Source organism: Lethenteron reissneri, chromosome 25 (genome assembly GCF_015708825.2).
Source record: "Lethenteron reissneri isolate LAM-NWPU_2019-01 chromosome 25, ASM1570882v1, whole genome shotgun sequence".
In the NCBI taxonomy this organism is placed as follows: domain Eukaryota; kingdom Metazoa; phylum Chordata; class Hyperoartia; order Petromyzontiformes; family Petromyzontidae; genus Lethenteron; species Lethenteron reissneri.
The window spans coordinates 13,478,875-13,498,387 of record NC_083803.1 but is presented as its reverse complement, the minus strand read 5'-3'; the positions used below and the strand labels follow the sequence as shown (position 1 = coordinate 13,498,387).

The following is a 19,513-nucleotide window of genomic DNA, read 5'->3' as shown; positions in this document are numbered from 1 at the left end:
CACTATGACACCGCAACAACACTGACATGACCACGATGCCACCACAACGCCGACACCGACACAACGCTGACACCACCAGAGCCAACACCGAAACTGTCACCACGCTGACACCACCACGACCCCGACACCACCACTGGCACTGTTGTCCTCTCCTGTTGGGAGATGGGCACCGTGGTTGAGTGGCCATCATGTGCCGTGAGATAAACGAGTGGAGGCTGGCCAACAGCGGGAACAGTACGGTTGTGTACAAGTCATTCGGCATCTTGGCACAGAAACACAACGTGCTTGTGGAGGTGGATTTGTTTGATCAGTGTCCCAACAGACAGTGAAAGAGTGTGTGTGAGAGGGATTTGCAAAGGATCATGGGTAAATGTTTTCGACCGGGATAGGCGTTCATCCAGGCAGCGGATTAAGAGGAGAATGATGACAGTGATGACCGTGATAATTTACTGTGACGCCAGTGAAGTCTGGCCGGGCACACCGATCACACAACCGGCACACGCAGTCGGATTCTCACCATTGAAAACAATCGTGGTGTTCATTTACTTTTCCTTATGATGATATGCAATTTCTCGCGGCTCAAGTATCATAACGTTCAACATCGGTTTTAATGATTGAACGCGCGCCGTTCCGCGTGCACTTGTGATTTGCCTCGTGGCGCGTGGAAATTCCTCCCCCCGGAGAGGTTTGTGTGCGAGAGCGGCCATCGGTTGGCACGGTGCCACGGGCCCCGTGTGCCACGCAGGTGTTGCTCCGTGGAATGAAGCCGCGTGTTTGTTTGATCCCTTGATCCCTGTCCAACGGCGCTGCAGCATCCTGGCCGACTACAACTTGCTGCGCTGCTGGAGGAGACCGCACGTGTCGCGCCTCTCGGAGGAGCTCGGCGCCAGCAGCTGGAGGGTGCGCTACGCCCCGGACCCCAACTCCATCATTTGGTACGCGCTCTGCCCCCGCCCCCACACCCCCGCGGCTCCTCGTCAGTTTTATGTGTACGAGCTCCGCACGCCGTCACCTCGAGAACCTCCTCCATCACGAGCCGTCGTCCGCCAACCGTGCTGATCCTCCTCCGACTAGCATGGTCGGTTGCATATGGTGCGGAAGAAGTTCAGCGTGCGTGCACAATCGCCACGCCAACAAACCGTCATCTCCTGATACCTCGGGTCGACAATCCATGGTATCCTTAATCGCCACGTCAATGGACCTTGATCGTCAGGTCCACAAGCCGTTGCTTCCAGGACCACCGGCTCTTGTTCTGGAAGTGCACAACTTTGGTCTGGAAGATCCATAGGCTGACGGGACGAGTTTTTGTAAAAATAAAAATTTAAGTGGAGAAATGCACTTTCTTTCTGTCGGTGATATACTCGGTACGTGCTTCATGTGCGTTCGTTGTGCATCGTAAGAGCGTGTCGCTCGGGCCCTGACAAGCTCGTCTTCGTGACGTTCGTGTTGCTGGTGACCGCAGGGAGAACTTGCAGGTGCAGGGCTTGATGTGGTGGTGCCGCGTGTTCGTGCTCAACGCTCTGCTCTTCCTCCTGCTCTTCTTCCTCACCACGCCCGCCATCATCGTCAACACCATGGACAAGTTCAACGTCACCAAGCCCATCGAGAGCCTCAACGTGAGGCCCGCTTCCTTCCCGCCACCACCAGCCCCACGCGCGCCTCTCCTCCTCCCTCCGTTTGATTTCTTTACGAATTTTTTTTCTTCCCCAAAGCTTACCCTGGCTATGCAGTAAAAAGCGAATATCACAGAGATATTTCGATTTAAAGTTTTCGTGACTGCAGGGATTCATCTTTCGGTAAAGTCACGTAGAAGGGAAATAATACAATAATACAAATACAAATAAAACATTGTATTTCATTATGTTTTATTTTTATTATTTTATTATTTCCCTTCTACGTGACTCAGAGATATCTCTAAGATCTCTTCAAACGATATCTGGGTCTACACAGAGTAGGGTTTTATTATTATGATTATTCCGATTGTTTACCTAGGAGAGCCTCACAGTGTGAAGCCTCATCCGAGTCTCGCAAAAAAAAAATTCAGGAGGGTCCTGCCACGTTTTTTGCGGTATGGGAGCGATGATTATTTAGTTGTAAACCCAAATCGAGTTATGGGATACTTCCCACACGCCCTACTACAGAGAGAGGTTAATGTCCGGCGCACGACAGTACAATTGATCATTCTCAGCGCTGGAATTTAGCCGATTGAATCTCAAAATCAGGTTTAATGTGATGGGAGTTGTTTTGTGCAGCAGCCATTGGTGACGGGCTGAGACAATCGACTAACTAGACTTAAAGAACGTGGTTTTATTCGCTTGCGGCCGTCTGGTATTGGAACCCAGGTGCTCGGCGGTGGCCAGCTCAGACCTTGAAGACAAAGATTTCTTGTATTGTAGACATTTACTCTACATTGTAGGCATGGAGCGATTCACTGCGCCCCAGCGATCCAACGAATTGTCGCGATTCGTGGTCACATTGATTCAAGAACCGACTTTTATTTTTGTTGTATTCGTTGCGCCATCTAGTGGCCAGTTACGATTCCCGGTCGCGACATATGGCCAGAAGCTGCGGTCACGGTCGGTCAAGGATACGCGTGAAACAGTGGCAGCCTACGGAGGGAATACGTTCAAGAGGACTTCCACAACGGAGATGGAGCGATGAAATTGGTCCGTGTGCTGGCGGGCATTTGACAACAGATCATTGCATCGCAAGATCATGAGAGATGGCGACGGCTGATGATGTACATGTATTTACATAAGAGGTGCAGCGGCAGCGAGATGTTAACTCCCTCACCTGGTACGCAAGAGGTCGTGGGTTCAATCCCGACCCTGACGCCTGTATATTTGGAGTTTGCATGTCTCTCTCCCCATGCTCGCGTAAAATATATATTTTTTATAATAGCATATACGGTGTCTGTATGGATGTATGTTGAACTTCTTTCATACCGTACTTCACCAGCCGTACTAATCGGAGGTGTTGCATGGTCCACAGAGCCCAATCGTCACCCAGTTCCTGCCCACGCTGCTCCTCTGGGCCTTCTCCGCCGTGCTGCCCTTCCTCGTCTACTACTCCGTTTTCCTCGAGTCGCACTGGACCCGGTGCGCGCCCTCAACCCCCCGTCCTCTGCTGCTCCTAATGTCCAGAAACTTGCTCCGCTCCACGTGCGCTTCTCTTCCCCTGGACGTGCGACGACGCGTCAATTTGAAAAGCGATTGCTGTGCTCACCGAGTCGCAACGCACACACGCGCGTCGGTTGTCGATGCGCTACGTATCGGGACTGGTTCGAGTGAAGCCTGCAGCCGCCAGTAAAGGCGTTGTAGTCTCCGCAATGATTAAATTGTTCTGGAGTAGAATCTTGGTCACAAATCGTGGCATTTCATGGAATATCGACGTGGGAAAATGTGTGTGATTGGGGATCCATCTCGGCTCTGTTGTGTGAAGAATAATTGAAGGAAACTTTCATCGGCTCAACTGTTTTACCTGCGTCACTTTATTTTGTTCACAATTTTGTATTTGCATGTACTGTACAAGACATTTTATTCGTGCCATCCAAAATTAGACATGCCACACAGCACTTTATATATCTATATAAAAAAACGACTGTTAAGGTACAATTCATGTCATTTACCAAAAAATATATTTAAAATTAACCGGGGGTGGAAAGAATATTTAAAACGATACTGCTGAAAACCTCTACCTGCACCGATCCATCACGTATACAACGTGCTGATTTGTGTCCCTTCCAAATCCTTCACGTACCGCAGTATTTTGCTCACGCGCCATAACCGACTGGAATCTGTACGCAAACTTAAGCAAGCCTTCATGTGGACATTCGGGAAACATTGTTTTGCCTCTGCGATCGGTCAGACAATGTATGATTGTAAAATTGTGCTCGTGAATTGGCTAATAACACCTTCAATATATAGAAGACCACAGAGATTGGGGGGAGGGAATTTTTCACTGGTTGCTGCCTCTCCCGCTCGTCTGTGGTTCATCTTCTTGAGTCGTTCTCTCTCTCTCTCTCTGCGAGGGGCGAAGCGAAACCGCAGCGAGGCAGCACATTACAAGTCAAAACTATTTCTTCAAATTATCTTCAAAATAATTTCGCGAGCCCAGCCCGTGGCTTTCGCGTTCGGGCTGTTTTTGGTTTGGCTCGCCGAACCTCGCGCGGCTGCTCCGTCTGACCTCGGGCACGTTTCTCTGTGTCCGCCTTTTCAGCTCGACCGAGAATCGCACCACCATGCACAAGTGCTACTTCTACCTGATCTTCATGGTTCTCATCCTGCCCTCGCTCGGGCTCACCAGGTCGGTGGGCCGCACTGAGGTTGACAGTGTTGGTGCATTCGCTCCGTGCGCGAGGTGGGGGGGCCTCGATGAGCCTCATCCAGACGCTTGGACAAAAGTCCGAAATGTTAGAATAACGCCGTGTTGCTTTTGCAGACTTACGTGATAGAAAATTAGGCAAACTTGTAAAAAAAAAAACCAGTGCTAAAATGAGTTTTCCTCGAAGTCTGCCCTCTGGCGGTGGAGGCATGCGCGCCGTGCCTCCCCGACTCTTCCGACGGCGTCATCACGTTGGACGTCACCTTGTGACCGCCAGGCGTCATCTCGCGGTGAAACGTCACTTGGTAATCACGGAGGACAAACGACCTTTGTTATCAAGGCCCAGCGATGGCGAAACGGTGGTCAATCAGTAACTTCAACAGCGCTGATTTTCTGGCGTGCGACTTGCTGTACACACATTACAACGTTTGTGGAGCCATAACCAAACAGGGGTTTTATCAGCCATTTCCACTCATCGGGCATATTTTTGCCACACAGCAAGTTGAGCCCGACACGAGTCATGCAACTTAACGGCACGAACTCCGCGCATTCTGACGCCACCCCCGCCACAGCCGACCGCACTCGCCGCCGCGTTTTGTCCCAGATATCACCCCACAAAGGAAAGGAACTTTCGTTCGTTTCACGTTGTCAAATTATGGGGCCTTTTTTTTTTCGATGCGCTTCTCGACCGCCGCATAGAGCGTTTGGCGAGGGCCCTGGAGAGAGGAATTAAAATTGCCCCCTCACCTCCTGTTCAATTACCCCCCCCCCCTACTCAAGGTAGCCGAGAGCCTAGGGCCCCACCCAGTCTGTGGGTCCCCCGACCCCCTCTCCCCCCGGTGCAGTTGCACCGCCTTCGCACGCTCGATAGCTACCGGCCGCTGCTTCTGAGCCGCGCGAGAGCAGCGGGGAGGGGCCAATGCCGATGTGAGCCGGGGCCAATGCGTGTCGATGATGCCAATGAACAAACCGGCCATGTGGTCTCCTGTCTAAGAACGTGATGAAGCGTGCCGCGCATTTTGAATGCATAGCGGAATAACAATCATTGCTTTTTTTCAAGTGTACGTGCTTCACCCGCACACAGTCTAAGATGTCATGGTGTGTGTGCAGGGCAGGCATGCAAGTGTGGCGTCGTAGGGTGTTAGTGGTAATTGCACTGCGTTTTAAACCCAGGCAACACGAGTTCAATACCCGATCACGGCTAACGTTGAGTGGCGAGAGGTATCTGAACTTGTCCTGGGCCTCCCCTTGATATACTGAGCGATAATTGAGCACCTGAATTCAGTTTGTAAACATCGGCAGTGGGGAGACAAAAGCAGCTGAGCATTGTCCGGGCAAGATCACACGCAAGCGCAGTGGTGACGGTTACCGCCACTGAGTGTGCGAATGGAGGCTGTTGTTTTACTTATGTATTTGTGGTGTGTGTGTGTCCACTCTCACGTGTGTCGTCACAGCCTCAATGTGTTCTTCCGCTGGCTGTTCGACAAGGATTTCCTGGAACAAGGCTCGGTCCGTTTCGAGTGAGTACACGAGCGTTTGATCTGAATCCTCGCCGGCAAGGTGCACTGCGTCCTTCCCCCACACCTCCGATTAGCACGGTTGCCGACGTACGGTGCCAAAGAAGTTCAACATACGTACACACTGACATAAAGAAAACCACTCATCAGCGCCTCCAGTCAGTGCTGAGCCATTGCATGCTGGCACCAACACTTAGCGATGGGCGGTGGTTGTCGTGGTTTGTATTGAGGCTTGCCGATTTGTTATCAAACACCCCTGCCTCTTTCTCTCATCGCCCCCTCCGTGCCCTCCTCCCTGGCAGAAGCGTTGCACTGGGGCACTTGGCAATCGCCAACCAGCAGCAGCTGCCGCATCATTTCACGTTGTTGTTGCTTGTGTTGTTGTCGGCCTGTAACTTCCCACTGCTGGACAAAGGCGTCCACCATTTTCGCCCATATTCCATTCTCTCCCCACTCAAAACAGCTCGAGAGGAGTTGTACACCCCTAGCTGCCACTGCAATTTAGTGGCCTAAAATACAATGTTTCGCTACGGATGATCGCTGCAAAGTATGATCTGTGTTTTGATTTAGTGTGCTGATCTTAAAGGTGCATTGAAAAATGTTGATACTCCGACTGATGCTCCTGCTGTTGTGGAGAGACTCATGCAGCCAGCTATGGCTGCAGAGTTTGGTAGTACATGTTGTTTACGTCGTTTATTGTGAAAATTCGGTCATTGCTTTTATGGCTTTATTTTGGTGATTTTCGAAAAGTTTTTTGGTTTGGCCATGTTTGTTTGTTGTAGTACAGAGTTAGACTGATGGCCTTAATCTAAGTTGTCTTGTGGTTGTTGTTTGACTTGCATCCCACTGGGATTTTTGCACACAGCGTTGGTGTACGGTGCTTTTTTCTGCAATATTTTGCTGTCTTTTCTTGGATTTTCTGTTTGCACATAGTCACTTTAAGATGTTTTCTTGTTCATGTTTTTGTTTTTTGTTTGTTGCGGTTGCACCCGATTCAAGAGCCGAATGGCTCACAGGGCTATACCTAATACATGAACTTGAGCTGCTCTCGTACAGCAGTGGCCTCTGAGCTTACGCGACGTCGTCCCACCGCTTGACGTCTCTTCCGCTGCTTCCTTTTGCCTCCGCTCGGTTTCCACTCTGCAGTAGAAAATACGTTGTCCACCTTTCGTCGCCGGTTCTCAAGTTGATTTGTGTCCCCGATGGACGAATCTGACCGCTGCGCCCCCTAGTGGGAGACCGGGGTAGCAACTTCCAATCAAATCACAGACCTGAGTCAAGCGTCTACAGAGGTCGTGTGCTTTGTCAGCCACTTGCATTGTTAATGAAGCCCACGTTAAGAATAAACTCTGTTGTCATTGGCCAGACAGAGTTCCGTTACTCTGCCATTGCCGCAGCAAGGTGCCACTGGCGAATGCACTAAACGGGTTGCTCATAGATTTCGATTTAAAGCTTTTGTGACTGCAGGGATTCATATTCTTGTTTTTTTTGGTAAAGTCACGTAGAAGGGAAACAATTAAATAAAACAAATATAAAACAATAACATTTCTCACGACGTTTCTTGCTGTGGATTTCACACCTGATGATGATTGCTTGTGTTGCAGTCGAAACGTCGTGAGAATTTTTATTGTTTTATATTTTTATTATTTTAGTATTTCCCTTCTACGTGACTTTACCGAAAGAACCAAGGGTTGCTCATAGTAAATGCGTTATCAGTGCTTACCCACAGGTTTGTCCAAAATCGTGGTGCTGCCCATGGTTGTGTTCTCTCATCTCACCCGCTTGTGATGTCTCTGTCTCTCCCTGCCTGTCCGCGTCTTTCGCCTGCCACTCGGGACGTTCGCTGCCGTTCCCTCCACGACCCCCGCACTGCCGCCCGCTCCAGGTGCGTCTTCCTGCCGGACAACGGCGCGTTCTTCGTGAATTACGTCATCACGTCGGCGTTCATTCGGCACGGCCATGGAGCTGCTGCGGGTGCCGGGGCTCCTCCTGTACGCGCTGAGGCTCTGCTGGGCCCGATCGAAGGCCGAGCGCAAGAACGTCAAGCAGGTGCTGACACACAATTACCCGCGACACGACCGCCCACTGAGCTACGTAGCTCTTGTTAAAAAGCGACCCGACCAAATGATTGCTCAACAAAGTGGCATTACCACGTGGACATTTTTAGCAGCCAAATACTCGCGTGATGTTGATTCTACACGCGGAGGGGAAAACCGGAGGACCCGGAGAAAAATCCACTCAACCACGGGGAGGAAGACATGCAAACCCCAAATATACAGGTGTAGGCATCTGGATTGAACCCACGACCTCCTGCATACCAGGCGAGGGAGTTAACATCTCGCCACCGTGACGCCCCATGCGGTCGCTACAGCTGCCTGTCGCCCGAGCAGCTGCTGCAACTACCACAGCAGCATCACATTGCCCATCCGTCAATGCCACGGCTGCCGTACGTCACTCACACAACCGCCACGGTCGTCCACAGGACTGCCACACCCGCTCCACGTCGCCTACGCAATTGCGATAACCACTCCGTGTCATTCGCCCAACTGTCATAACCGTCACACGTCACCCACAAAACAACAATCACCTTCACGCCACCACCACCACCATATATGGCGGTGGCATGGCCTAGTGGTTGCACTTTCGCCGCTTGTTGCAGAAAGTTCACGGTTCGAATCGAGTGGCCGCTCAGGTCAGCACTGCGGTGTATTCAGAATCCCGTGGCGTCGCTCGCAAGAGTAGGTCACCACTGTGCGCCGACATCGTGGTCCAAATTTGAAAATGTACCCGCTAATAATTTCTAATTATACGTAGCAATCATCGCGCCCTGCGACAAAAACACTGGCAGGGCCCTCCCGAAAAAGAGTCGTGAGGCTTTCCTGGGTAAACAAGCACAATCATAATGTCACCCACACAACCACCTTAACCATACGGCGATAAATATGGGACATGCGTGGTTATTATTATTATTATGGCAATCCGACTGCCGTGCCTCTCCCACCCGCTTGACCGCACCCTTTCCGACGGCGCAGGAGCAAGCGTACGAGTTCCAGTTCGGGCAGGCGTACGCCTGGATGATGTCCGTGCTCACCGTCGTCATGACCTACAGCATCACGTGTCCCATCATCCTCCTCTTCGGTCAGTGCCACCCACCCCCCCACCACACAGCCCCCCCCCCCCAAATACTCTCGAAAGGGGCACCGTCTAGAGCTCCGTCCAATTTTGATTGCTTCGGTCGCTGGAAAGATTACTGGAACCAATTGCATCCGACGTGCACGATTTGAGATGAGCCGATTCTTTCAGGCGCGAGGATTTTAGATCCGCACACGCCGCGTGCTCGGTAAGCGCTCGCTGACAGCAGCCACTGACGGACTCCGTGCTCTGCAGGCCTCATCTACATCCTGCTCAAGCACATGGTGGATCGCTATAACATCTACTACGCCTACATGCCGGCCAAGCTCAACCGGCAGATCCACTCAGCCGCCGTGAACCAGGTGGTGGCGGCGCCCATCCTCTGCATCTGCTGGCTCCTCTTCTACTCGGTGCTGCGTCTCGGTGCGTGCCGCACCCCAGCCTCTCTTCCGCCGCCGCTCACCACTGCAGCCGCTCAGCACCGTCGCCACTCACCTCCGCCGCCACTCACCTCTGTCGCCACTCACCACCACCACCGCCACTCACCACCACCGCCACTCACCTCTGTCGCCACTCACCACCACCGCCACTCACCACCACCGCCACTCACCACCACTGCCACTCACCTCTGTCGCCACTCGCCTCCGCCGCCACTCACCACCACCGCCACTCACCTCCGCCGCCACTCACATCTGTCGCCAATCACCACCACCGCCACTCACCACTGCCGCCGCTCAGGACCACCGCCGCTCAGCACCACCGCCACTCACCTCCGCCGCCACTCATCACTGCCGCCACTCGCCTCCTCCGCCATCACGGATGCGAAAACAACTAAAATAATGCAATAATTGTGTTGCGTGTTGAGCTGTGTCCATTTGTGTGTGTGTGGAGCAGAAGTGTCGTGGTTCTCAAATCCATCTAGTAACTAAGTTTGATTCCGGGCCATGGCTAACATCAGTGAATATCTGAACCGATCATGAGGTCTCATAGGTCAACTCAGCCGTAAATGAGTACCTGATGTGTTGTGTAAACACCAGCACTGGGGAGGCAAGGTCGGCCAGGTGTGGCACTGACCACACCACCCCCTCATGTGCCATGCCGGCCTTCACCGGTTCTCTCATAACACTTGCCCCAACAGTCTGTGTAGGCTACATGGGGGGGGGGGGGGTATACCGTTGTCTTTGTCTCCTCTTGTGCGCGTCGCCAACGCCGCAGGGCCCAGAAGCCACATCACCATCTTCACGTTCGTCGTGCTGCTCCTGACGGTCACCGTCTGCATTGGACGATCCTTCTTCGGCTACTTCAAGTACTGCAGCATCCACATCAACCAGGTGAGCACCAACACCGGCACCTGCACCAACACTGGCACCTGCACCAACACTGGCACCTGCACCCAACACTGGCACCTGCACCAACACTGGCACCTGCACCAACACTGGCACATGCACCAACACTGGCACCTGCATCAACGCTGGCACCAACACTAGCACCTACACCAACACTGGCACCTACACCAACACTGGCACCTACACCAACACTAGCACCTACACCAACACTGGCACCTACACCAACACTAGCACCTACACCAACACTAGCACCTACACCAACACTGGCACCTACACCAACACTGGCACCTACACCAACACTGGCACCTACACCAACACTGGCACCTACACCAACACTGGCACCTGCACCAACACTGGCACCTACACCAACACTGGCACCTACACCAACACTGGCACCTACACCAACACTGGCACCTACACCAACACTGGCACCTGCACCAACACTGGCACCTACACCAACACTGGCACCTACACCAACACTGGCACCTACACCAACACTGGCACCTGCACCAACACTGGCACCTACACCAACACTGGCACATGCACCAACACTGGCACCTGCACCAACATTAGCACCTACACCAACACTGGCACCTGCACCCAACACTGGCACATGCACCAACACTGGCACATGCACCAACACTGGCACATGCACCAACACTGGCACATGCACCAACACTGGCACATGCACCCAACACTGGCACCTGCACCAACACTGGCACATGCACCAACACTGGCACATGCACCCAACACTGGCACCTGCACCAACACTAGCACCTACACCAACACTGGCACCTGCACCAGAAATCCACCTCACGTTTTGATTTCTGTGGGTTTCCACAGAGCGCCTCCCGACAGCCTGCGGAAGACTCGATCTCGAACGACGGCGTTGCCTACGCGCCCTCCTCACCGGTACGCGCCGATCGCTTCCACTCCCCTTCCCTCTCCCTTCCACTCCCCCTCCGCTCTTCCCTCCGTTCTCCCTTCCGCCCTTTCTTTGGCCCCGCTTCAGCTCCCCTTCCACTTTCCCTTCCACCCCCCCTTCCAATCCCCTTTCGCTCTCCCTCCACGCTCGCCCTGCCCCATTCGTGCAGAGGTCGCAATCGGGTACCCGATACCCGTACCCTACCCGATACCCGGCTACCCGTACCCAGCCGGGTACGGGTACCCGTTTGCGACCATGGTGTGGCCGAGTACGGGTACGGGTAGTATGTGAGTCACTGGTGAGTAACCGTTTGTCACTCATTTCCCAACGTCTTGTCTCTTCTCACAATTCAAGTTCCTAGAATCAACCCACCCGCGCCTGCAACATGGCTTCATCCCAGAGGTCGCAATCGGGTACCTGATACCCGTACCCTACCCGATACCCGGCTACCCGTACCCGGCCGGGTATCGGGTGTACAGGTACCCGTTTGCGATCCTGGTGCGGCCGGGTACGGGTACGGGTAAGGAATTAAAACCTGTTTGCGACCTCTGCATTCTTGTCAGCGGTGCCGGAGCCTCCTGGGTTTTCGTTTAAAGTAAACTTTGTATTTTACCTGGTAAGGCTCACTGAGCTATATAACTCTTTTCAGAAGTGACCTGGCCACAAATGATACGCCAATGAAGTGGCTTATTATGTGGGAATTTGTAGTAGCCAAATACTCTAAACCAGGGGCGGTTTCTTCATTAGGGCGATTGGGCGACGCACCACCAATGTCATTGAACCACAGAGTCACGCTAGCCGTCACTGTCAGCCTCTGGATATAGTCCAATCAGCGTCATGTCACGTTCTGTGGAGTACCGCCTCTTTTTGGGCGATTTCACTCCGGCTGAGAATCGCCGCGAGTGGTCCCATAGACTTACATTGAAAGATGTTTTTTTTCGACCGGGGGGCGCTCCAATGCATTCTCTATGGCTTCCGGGAGGGCAAGCCCTAACGTGCTTACGTCATCATACGTGCTAACGTCATCATACGTAAGCACGTTTCATCCAACAATATAATTTAACGCCACTGAGTGGAATCTTTAATAAAATAAACTTGAGTGGTTTGTTTTAATAGTGAGTATAGAAACAAACAAGATGTATTGTAAGAGTCACTTTATTTTTCATTAATATTAAAGAAGTGAAGTTGCCTTTACATGCTTAGGCTGTTAATTTATCCATTGCATGGGTGGACCTTATCCTTATCAATCATCCAGGCATTTGCCCCCCCTGAGAGATTTTGCAGGAGCCGCCACTGCTCTAAACACATGTTTCTAAATGTGGAGGGAAAAACCGGAAGACCCGGAACAAAATCCATGCGACCACAGAGAGAGAGAGACAGGCTGACTCTTATTATACAGCAGGCGTCAGGGTCGGGATCGAACCGACGACCTCCTGTGTACCAGGTCAGACAGTTCACATCCCACCACTGTGAGGAGGCCACAATATCCATCTTGAAAGTGGAAAAGAAGCATTTCAACTTTTTTGCACATTTGTTGTATTCTTCAAATGTTGCTAAATATCCATCGTTAAACACCACAACCATCGTTGGTTCTGGTTTGCAACATGGTTGTATGTTGCTACTTGTCCACTGAACTCAATCATGGCCGACGCCTTCATCATTAACAGTATAGGCTGGGAGGTCTGATCCCCTGCCCTCCCCTCTCGCCTGGGATGCCTTGCCCCAGTGAACCCGGGAGGAAATCTAGGTAAGGAGAGGCTGCCTATATCACGAAAGGTACAAGATAAAGGTGCATCGCTGCAATTTCTTACTCGCGCCACTGCTGGCAGAAAGGCCTTCACTCAAGGGAACTCTTGAGAGATCCTCTAGAGTGTATTCTGGCTTACTCGTTCACGACGGCCAGATAGCCTGTAAGAAGAGATGGGAATCCCCATGCTTCACCACAACATGCACGTATCGATTGTGGTGTACCCAATTACGCTACTAAATGGATTTTAAGAAACTTGCCCATTGTTTTAATTGCCGTGCTGGGAGATTGAACCGGCGAACCCAGCGTGCGAACCCAGTGTGCTGACCGCCACACTGCGGTGGCATATACCTTGTTGAATTTAGACGCAAGGCAAATTCAAGCTAACGTCGCAGACGTTTCTTTGCGCGACATGCTCTGGCGCAGACCTACCAGGCGGCCATGCTGTTGGAGGTGATCAATGGCGGGAATGCGGAGGAGGAGGACGAGGAGGAGCTCGGGGAGACGCCGGGCCCCACGGGGCCATCCTATGGGGCCACGGATACCGACGCTGCGATCGATGCCGCCATCCAGCCGCGCGTCTCCGGCGTCTGGCTCCTGCAGGAAGATAACGCCGTCGTGGACGGCGCCGGCGATCAGCAGTAGCGAAATTGGGCCTTCGCTGGGCCGCCTACGGGTCAGGATTAGGGTTGCCACCTGTCCCCAGTTTCCTCAGGACATCCTCTGTCCTGAAAAATGTGTAAGTCCTCCCATGACATTAAAAGTCCAGGTTTTTGTCAGTTCCATAATAATAATCATGCGCCACTCAAGAGACCACATTTACACGTGGTTTGGATGTCTTCCTGCAGTGTGAGATGTGTCTTCTTCCCATGATATGCTCCGGCTGTTTGTACCTCAGAGGTGGCAACCATAATCAGTCTGCAATGACTCAACGCCTCGGCGATTAGGGACGGCTCATCACGATTCCAGGATCACGATTCGACAAGCGATTGTTTTTTGTTTACGGATGTGGTGCATGTGTGGCATCTGTCGCGTATACACAGTTGCCACGAACTATTCGCAGGGTGCACGTGAATTGGACGCGATTGTCACGTGTCGCGACCCGACGCATGTGTCATGAGCGTGAGAGAATCTGTGTTCGTCGAGGAATCCGCGTATCGATGGCTCATCGCATCCCTCCCTCAAGGCCATGACGCGCGAGGACAATTTGCGTGCAATCGTCACCGATTATAAATTGCCGCGCTATCTTTCGTTGTAAATAATGCCAACGATGCAGTTGCCATAATCTGGACTGGTTAGATGGCTGCTGCCCCCAATTGAGGATGGGCAACTTTTGAGGATGGGCAACTTCCAGAGGTCACTTGACCACCGTAGGTTGCCTGCTCTGCATGCCCATGGACTTTCATCAAATAGTTTAGACAATTTCCATCAACGATTGTGCTCCAAAATTGCCCCGGTGCATCATGGATATGACGAGGTTTTAGCCGAGTGCGATGGCGTGCACATGTGATCCAGCGACTTGTCAGTAGGATGGGTGGATCACACAGAGATGGAACCTGTGTGAGACGAGCAGGACATTGAGCTGCATGTCTTCAAGAGGCAGGGTTTTTGGTTTAGCTGAATAGCAAAGTCTGTGCATTATCTCCTTGCATATTCTGTGGGGTTTCTCTGGTCTCTGGTTTTCTCCCACGAAAGAAATTGATCGAAAGAGAAGTTGGCCAACCATGTGAAAAGCAGGAGCCTCATGAGTCTTGGGTCTCAATAAGGCTTTTCCTGGATGAACACATTTTATACATATTTAAAGCAGATGTATTTATTACTTTGGGTTTTTTTGCACTATATATAGCCAAACTTTGCATGCAACGATATATTATGTAAAGAGAACAAGGGGAATAAACGTTGTTTTTGCACAAGGCTCAGACTGTGACGAGGTGATGTACATAGGCATGAGGCTGGCAGCAAACAACAGTTTCAGCCGCCCAAGAATTAAAACTCGTCGTGAAAGAAATCCGCTGAAGCCATATAAAGTATTTCCACCAAAACGTATTATTTTTTTGTAAGAACGTTCAAGCGAAAATCCCCCGATATTTAAACTCACGTAAGCTCGGCAGCAACAAGGGGGGGGGGTAGTTGGGGGGGTGGGTGGATACTTTTAGTAACTAAACGTGCGGCGGCCTCTGTGGATTTCTATTGCCCAATGAAACTTATGGAGACACTGAAAAACAACGAACTTGTATTTTATTTTTTAAAGGCTGCTGCTGCTGCCCTTTTTAATTTCTCTCGTCCGAGGGTTATGGAACAACTCAGCCCTCGTGGGAAGCCACGCACATTTCTGGGAGGTTCAATCGGGACGCACGATGAACCTGGGAAGCCAGCCGTCCTCCCGTTCGCCCCGGCCTCTTTCACATCGCCATGCCCCCGTTAAATCACTGGTCCCATCCACTCGGTGAGCAGCCTCCTTGCTCTACCTGTCGTTGGCACCGCCCGCCGTGTTTAAGCTGCACCCATTATTATTAAGCCCCACCCACGACTCTGGTAGCCCCCCCCCCCCCCCAAACCTTTACCCCTGCATATTCGAGCGTGAGGCCAGATCGTTTTAAAACAGGGGGGTGGTGGTGGTGGGGGAAATCACGATTCTTTTTTGTACCCCAATAATTCTGGACCCCAGGACAGTCCCGGCCCAACCAGGAAGGTTCGGGGAGGGGGGGCTTTAACGCGAGACCACTTGCAAGACGCTTCCACTGCGGCTCGTGCCTCCGAGACCTCCGCATTGTGCCACAGCGAGGCCATGCCCCCCCTCCCCCCCTGTGAGTTGCCACCGGCGGCGATGCATGGGCAGCTGTAGCAGCGGTCACTGCCGCACTTGCCCAAGGCACGAGGTCGGGTTGGAGCCGCGATAGCCGTTCGCTCCACGGGTTATCGATTTGGTTGCTCGACTCGTCGCTTAACATGACATTTGTTGGGGGCGGGAAATATCGTTACCATCTGTTTATTTTTTACATGTGCCGCTGGACGGGAGGTAATGGGTGTGGGGTGTTGTAATTGGGGTGTGGCTTATAGGGGACGCCTCCCCCCCCCCCCACATTTTTCTTTATTGGCCCGAGTAATTGACGTAAAAGATTGTCGATTATCATTTTAATGTTCATTCATTGATTTACTCGAATAATCGTGCCTGCTCTGGACGGGTTACATTGGGTTTGCATAGTGCCGGAGTCGAAGTGACCCATTGAGTGGTCTTATCGCCTGGCTGCTGGACCACGCTATGCCCGTGGTTATTATGTGTAGTTATTGTTGTGGATTTTTCGTGGGTGACCGGACGATGCTTTGTCCAAGACCACTTTTTTAAGGGAGGCAGCTAGTTCAGTGGCTAGGGGGGGTGGGGCAGTGCCCAGGTTCTTAAAATGTTGTTTTGGCAGCAGCAGCACACCTCTGCCTGGGCAGAAGTTTGCGCTGCGTTGCCGCGTGTGACTTGGCAGGGTCTCAGCCCGAGTCTTGTTGACGGAGACACGAGCCCGGCCGGATTAACTTGACTCAAGCATCAGAGCCATCGAATACGGACAGCAGTTGCACTCGCCTGCGTGTGTGTGTGTCCCGTGTGTAGGTCTACTCGGCCTTAATTGAGTACCTCGTGCGGTGTGTAAGCATCAGCACCGGGGGGCGGGGGCAAAGGCTGCCTGGCATGGTCCTTGCCTGCTAACCGCAACAATCTGTGCGACCATAGGAGAGGGGATCTTTGTGTGTGGAGCGCTGGCGCCGTGGTTAGCGCATTGCCCTATGAACCCAGAGAAGCTGCGTTTACTGCCTTGGAGACGCAGGACCGGTTGGGGATATCACGTGTCCCTGGCGTTAGCCGAACCGGTCCCTGGGTCTGTCCCGGGTTGACTCGGCCTGAAATGCAATACCTGCCACGGTAGTGGATCTGGCTCTTCGACTCCCACCGCACGACTCGTCGGCTCTGGATAGGTGCTCGTTTCACATTTACTTGCCAAGTCGAGATAGGTAGGGAACTGTGTTTTTATTATTATTATATATTCACGTGCGTGAAAGTGATCAGGACATGAGCCAGTGGACAAACATTTGACTGTTTGAGATATCTCCCCGGGAAATGATTCAAGCGCAGTTGTTTCTGCGCGCCTTTGTGCCGAACGAACACTGATGTATGCGTGCGTTGCGTGGGTGTAAGGTACACGGGTAGGCACGCGTTCACGCATGTACGCATGTACGTATGTATGCATGTCAACGCGTGAACTGCAACAAACCTGGGTGACCTGGGCGGTGCTCACTTCACCCTGGTCGTTCTTGGACTTTGTTGAGCTGGGGTTTTCCACACTACACTGGAGGAAGGTTTTGACCCCTCACCCCTTATCCCACCCCCTCCCAATAGAGACCAAGGTGTCTGCTTGTTTAAATGTCCTTTATCCACGGAGTAGGGATTCGGGATGTGCTGTTGTGTAATGTGAGTGTCCCAAGGGAAGCCTGCGGAACAACGTATAATTGTATTCCCGAAAGGAAAAAAAAAACTAGACCCATTTATATGGGGAAACTAAGGCAATAACCCTATGCAGGGTGTTAATGTATACACAACTGACCGTTGCATGAATGTGTTAACCTACAGACGGGACGGAGTACGGTCGAATACGTGAGCTCAGTACGTCTGTATCTGTAGTGGGGGGGAGGGCATGATAACTCTCGTAAACATGAGCCGATTTATTGACGATACAACTGCAGTATAAAGTCGCGTTGCTATTAAGGACATAGCCAGTCTGAGACCGTACACATTGATCAAAGGTTTTCCCTTAGACCCTCCCCAGCAGAAGCCGCTGTGTCGTGGGCCCTGGGGTCTGTGTGGCCTACAGGGGGGCCCCCATATCACTTGGTGTGGGTGTGCCACCGTTGGTTGTTATGATGATGATGATGATGGTGTCCATTGACATACTTCTGAGGACAAATGCGTGTTGGAAAGCGTTACAGAGTTCTTTCATGTCCACGATCTTGTTAAATTCAGTTGCAGGTGACGATAAATTCTCCGGTAAAGAATATGATACCAGCAGATTTTGGCAAAATGTTTTCACCAGAACGCCTTTGCGTGTGTACTTGTGCGTATTTGTATGTGTGTGAACATCGCCACTGTGGAGACAAAGGCGGTCGGGCGTGGTGCAGGTCACCCACCCTCTTGTGTGACGTGCCGGCCTTCATAGGTGCTCGCGTTACAACACTTGCCTCGACAGTCTGTTAAGGCTATACGGGGGATCTTTGTGTGTACCTGTGTATATCTCTGTGTGTACCTCTGTGTGTACCTGTGTGTACCTGTGTGCATCTCTGCTTGGCGAATACGAACGATGGTCGTGATCATACGTGACAGCATGAAAGAGCCGTCTGCTTTTCACCACTCACGCTGCCTTTCCTTGTTCTCAAACTGAAAATAGCCCTGCAATAGAACAGAGTGGAGGAGTTTGTGGGGGGGGGGGGGCAGAGCCGGCCCAGCCACTAAGCGACCCTTGCAATTGCAAAGGGCCCCGTGGCCAGCAGAGGGCCCCCTAGAGTCACTGCTAGCTCGTGGGTGAAAAAAAATCATACATCAAAGGGGCCTCCAACCAAATTTTGCTTAGGGCCCCCAAAGGTCTAGGGCCGGTTCTGGGGGGGGGGGGGGGGGGGACACTGCAAATGACAGAACAAGACACTCAGATGGAACGCATGTGCAAAAGTGAGCGGAATACAGTCCGGGATGACTGATATTACGGCGTTATTTATGTATGCAATCCAGTATATGGGTTTATGAAAGTGCACGCACAACTTTTAGGTATACAGTATGTACACGTACGGAAAGTATAGAGATGTCTATCCACGCCATATACTCAAAACTCAACCCCGGCTGTGAATGTATTCAGGAGCAGGGGATGCCTGTGCGCTGGGCTGATGAACCGTCTGGGGTCAAACAGCCACGTGATGATTCAGTCGTCGTGCGCGGGCAATGGCAGCCAATAAACGATGATGTGTTCTCTACAGTGACTGTGGTGGGTTTTTTGTTGTTGCAATCGATACCGCATGGATGCACTATGTCAGTGGTTTTTAACCTGGGGTGGACGCATTCCCTGGGGGTGCGAGATGCCCGTTCTGGGGGTGCGAGGCATGGCCAGATGTCTTTTTGAAAGTAAATAATCTAAAACACAAATTAAGCACGGACACGTAAGTACAACGACTTTGTTTCATCAAACCCTACGTATTGATTCGTATTATACATTTGTTTTGCGATTGGGAAGCAAAGGGGTGTAATACTCCTAGGTTTTTTCGGTAAAGTCACGTAGGTAAAAAATGAAATTTAAATTAATAAAAGTAAAAATATAAATAAAATAATAAAAAATCACGACGTTTCGGAGGCAACACAAGTCTCCGTCATCAGATGGGACCGTCACAGCCAGATTTGCTGTATCAAGTGAGGCAGGGATTCCAAGATGCAAGTTCTTAAATACAAGTTAAGGGGGAGGAGGGGGGGGGGGAGCTTATCAGAATGTGGTAGCCAATG

The 19,513-nt window shown here is 51.8% G+C and overlaps 1 protein-coding gene across 1 annotated transcript in view; it reads left to right on the top strand.

Moving 5' to 3' along the window:
• The window catches only part of LOC133347269 (CSC1-like protein 2), a 49,091-nt gene extending 30,100 nt beyond the window's left edge, over positions 1-18,991 (top strand). The window contains 12 exon segments of the mRNA XM_061559396.1: positions 813-935; positions 1,463-1,616; positions 2,992-3,098; positions 4,219-4,305; positions 5,778-5,843; positions 7,726-7,789; positions 7,791-7,889; positions 8,873-8,978; positions 9,228-9,395; positions 10,188-10,303; positions 11,162-11,230; positions 13,417-18,991. Of these exon segments, the coding sequence (XP_061415380.1) occupies positions 813-935; positions 1,463-1,616; positions 2,992-3,098; positions 4,219-4,305; positions 5,778-5,843; positions 7,726-7,789; positions 7,791-7,889; positions 8,873-8,978; positions 9,228-9,395; positions 10,188-10,303; positions 11,162-11,230; positions 13,417-13,635 (1,378 nt within the window). The 3' untranslated portion in view covers positions 13,636-18,991.
• The last annotated feature ends 522 nt before the right edge of the window (positions 18,992-19,513 follow it).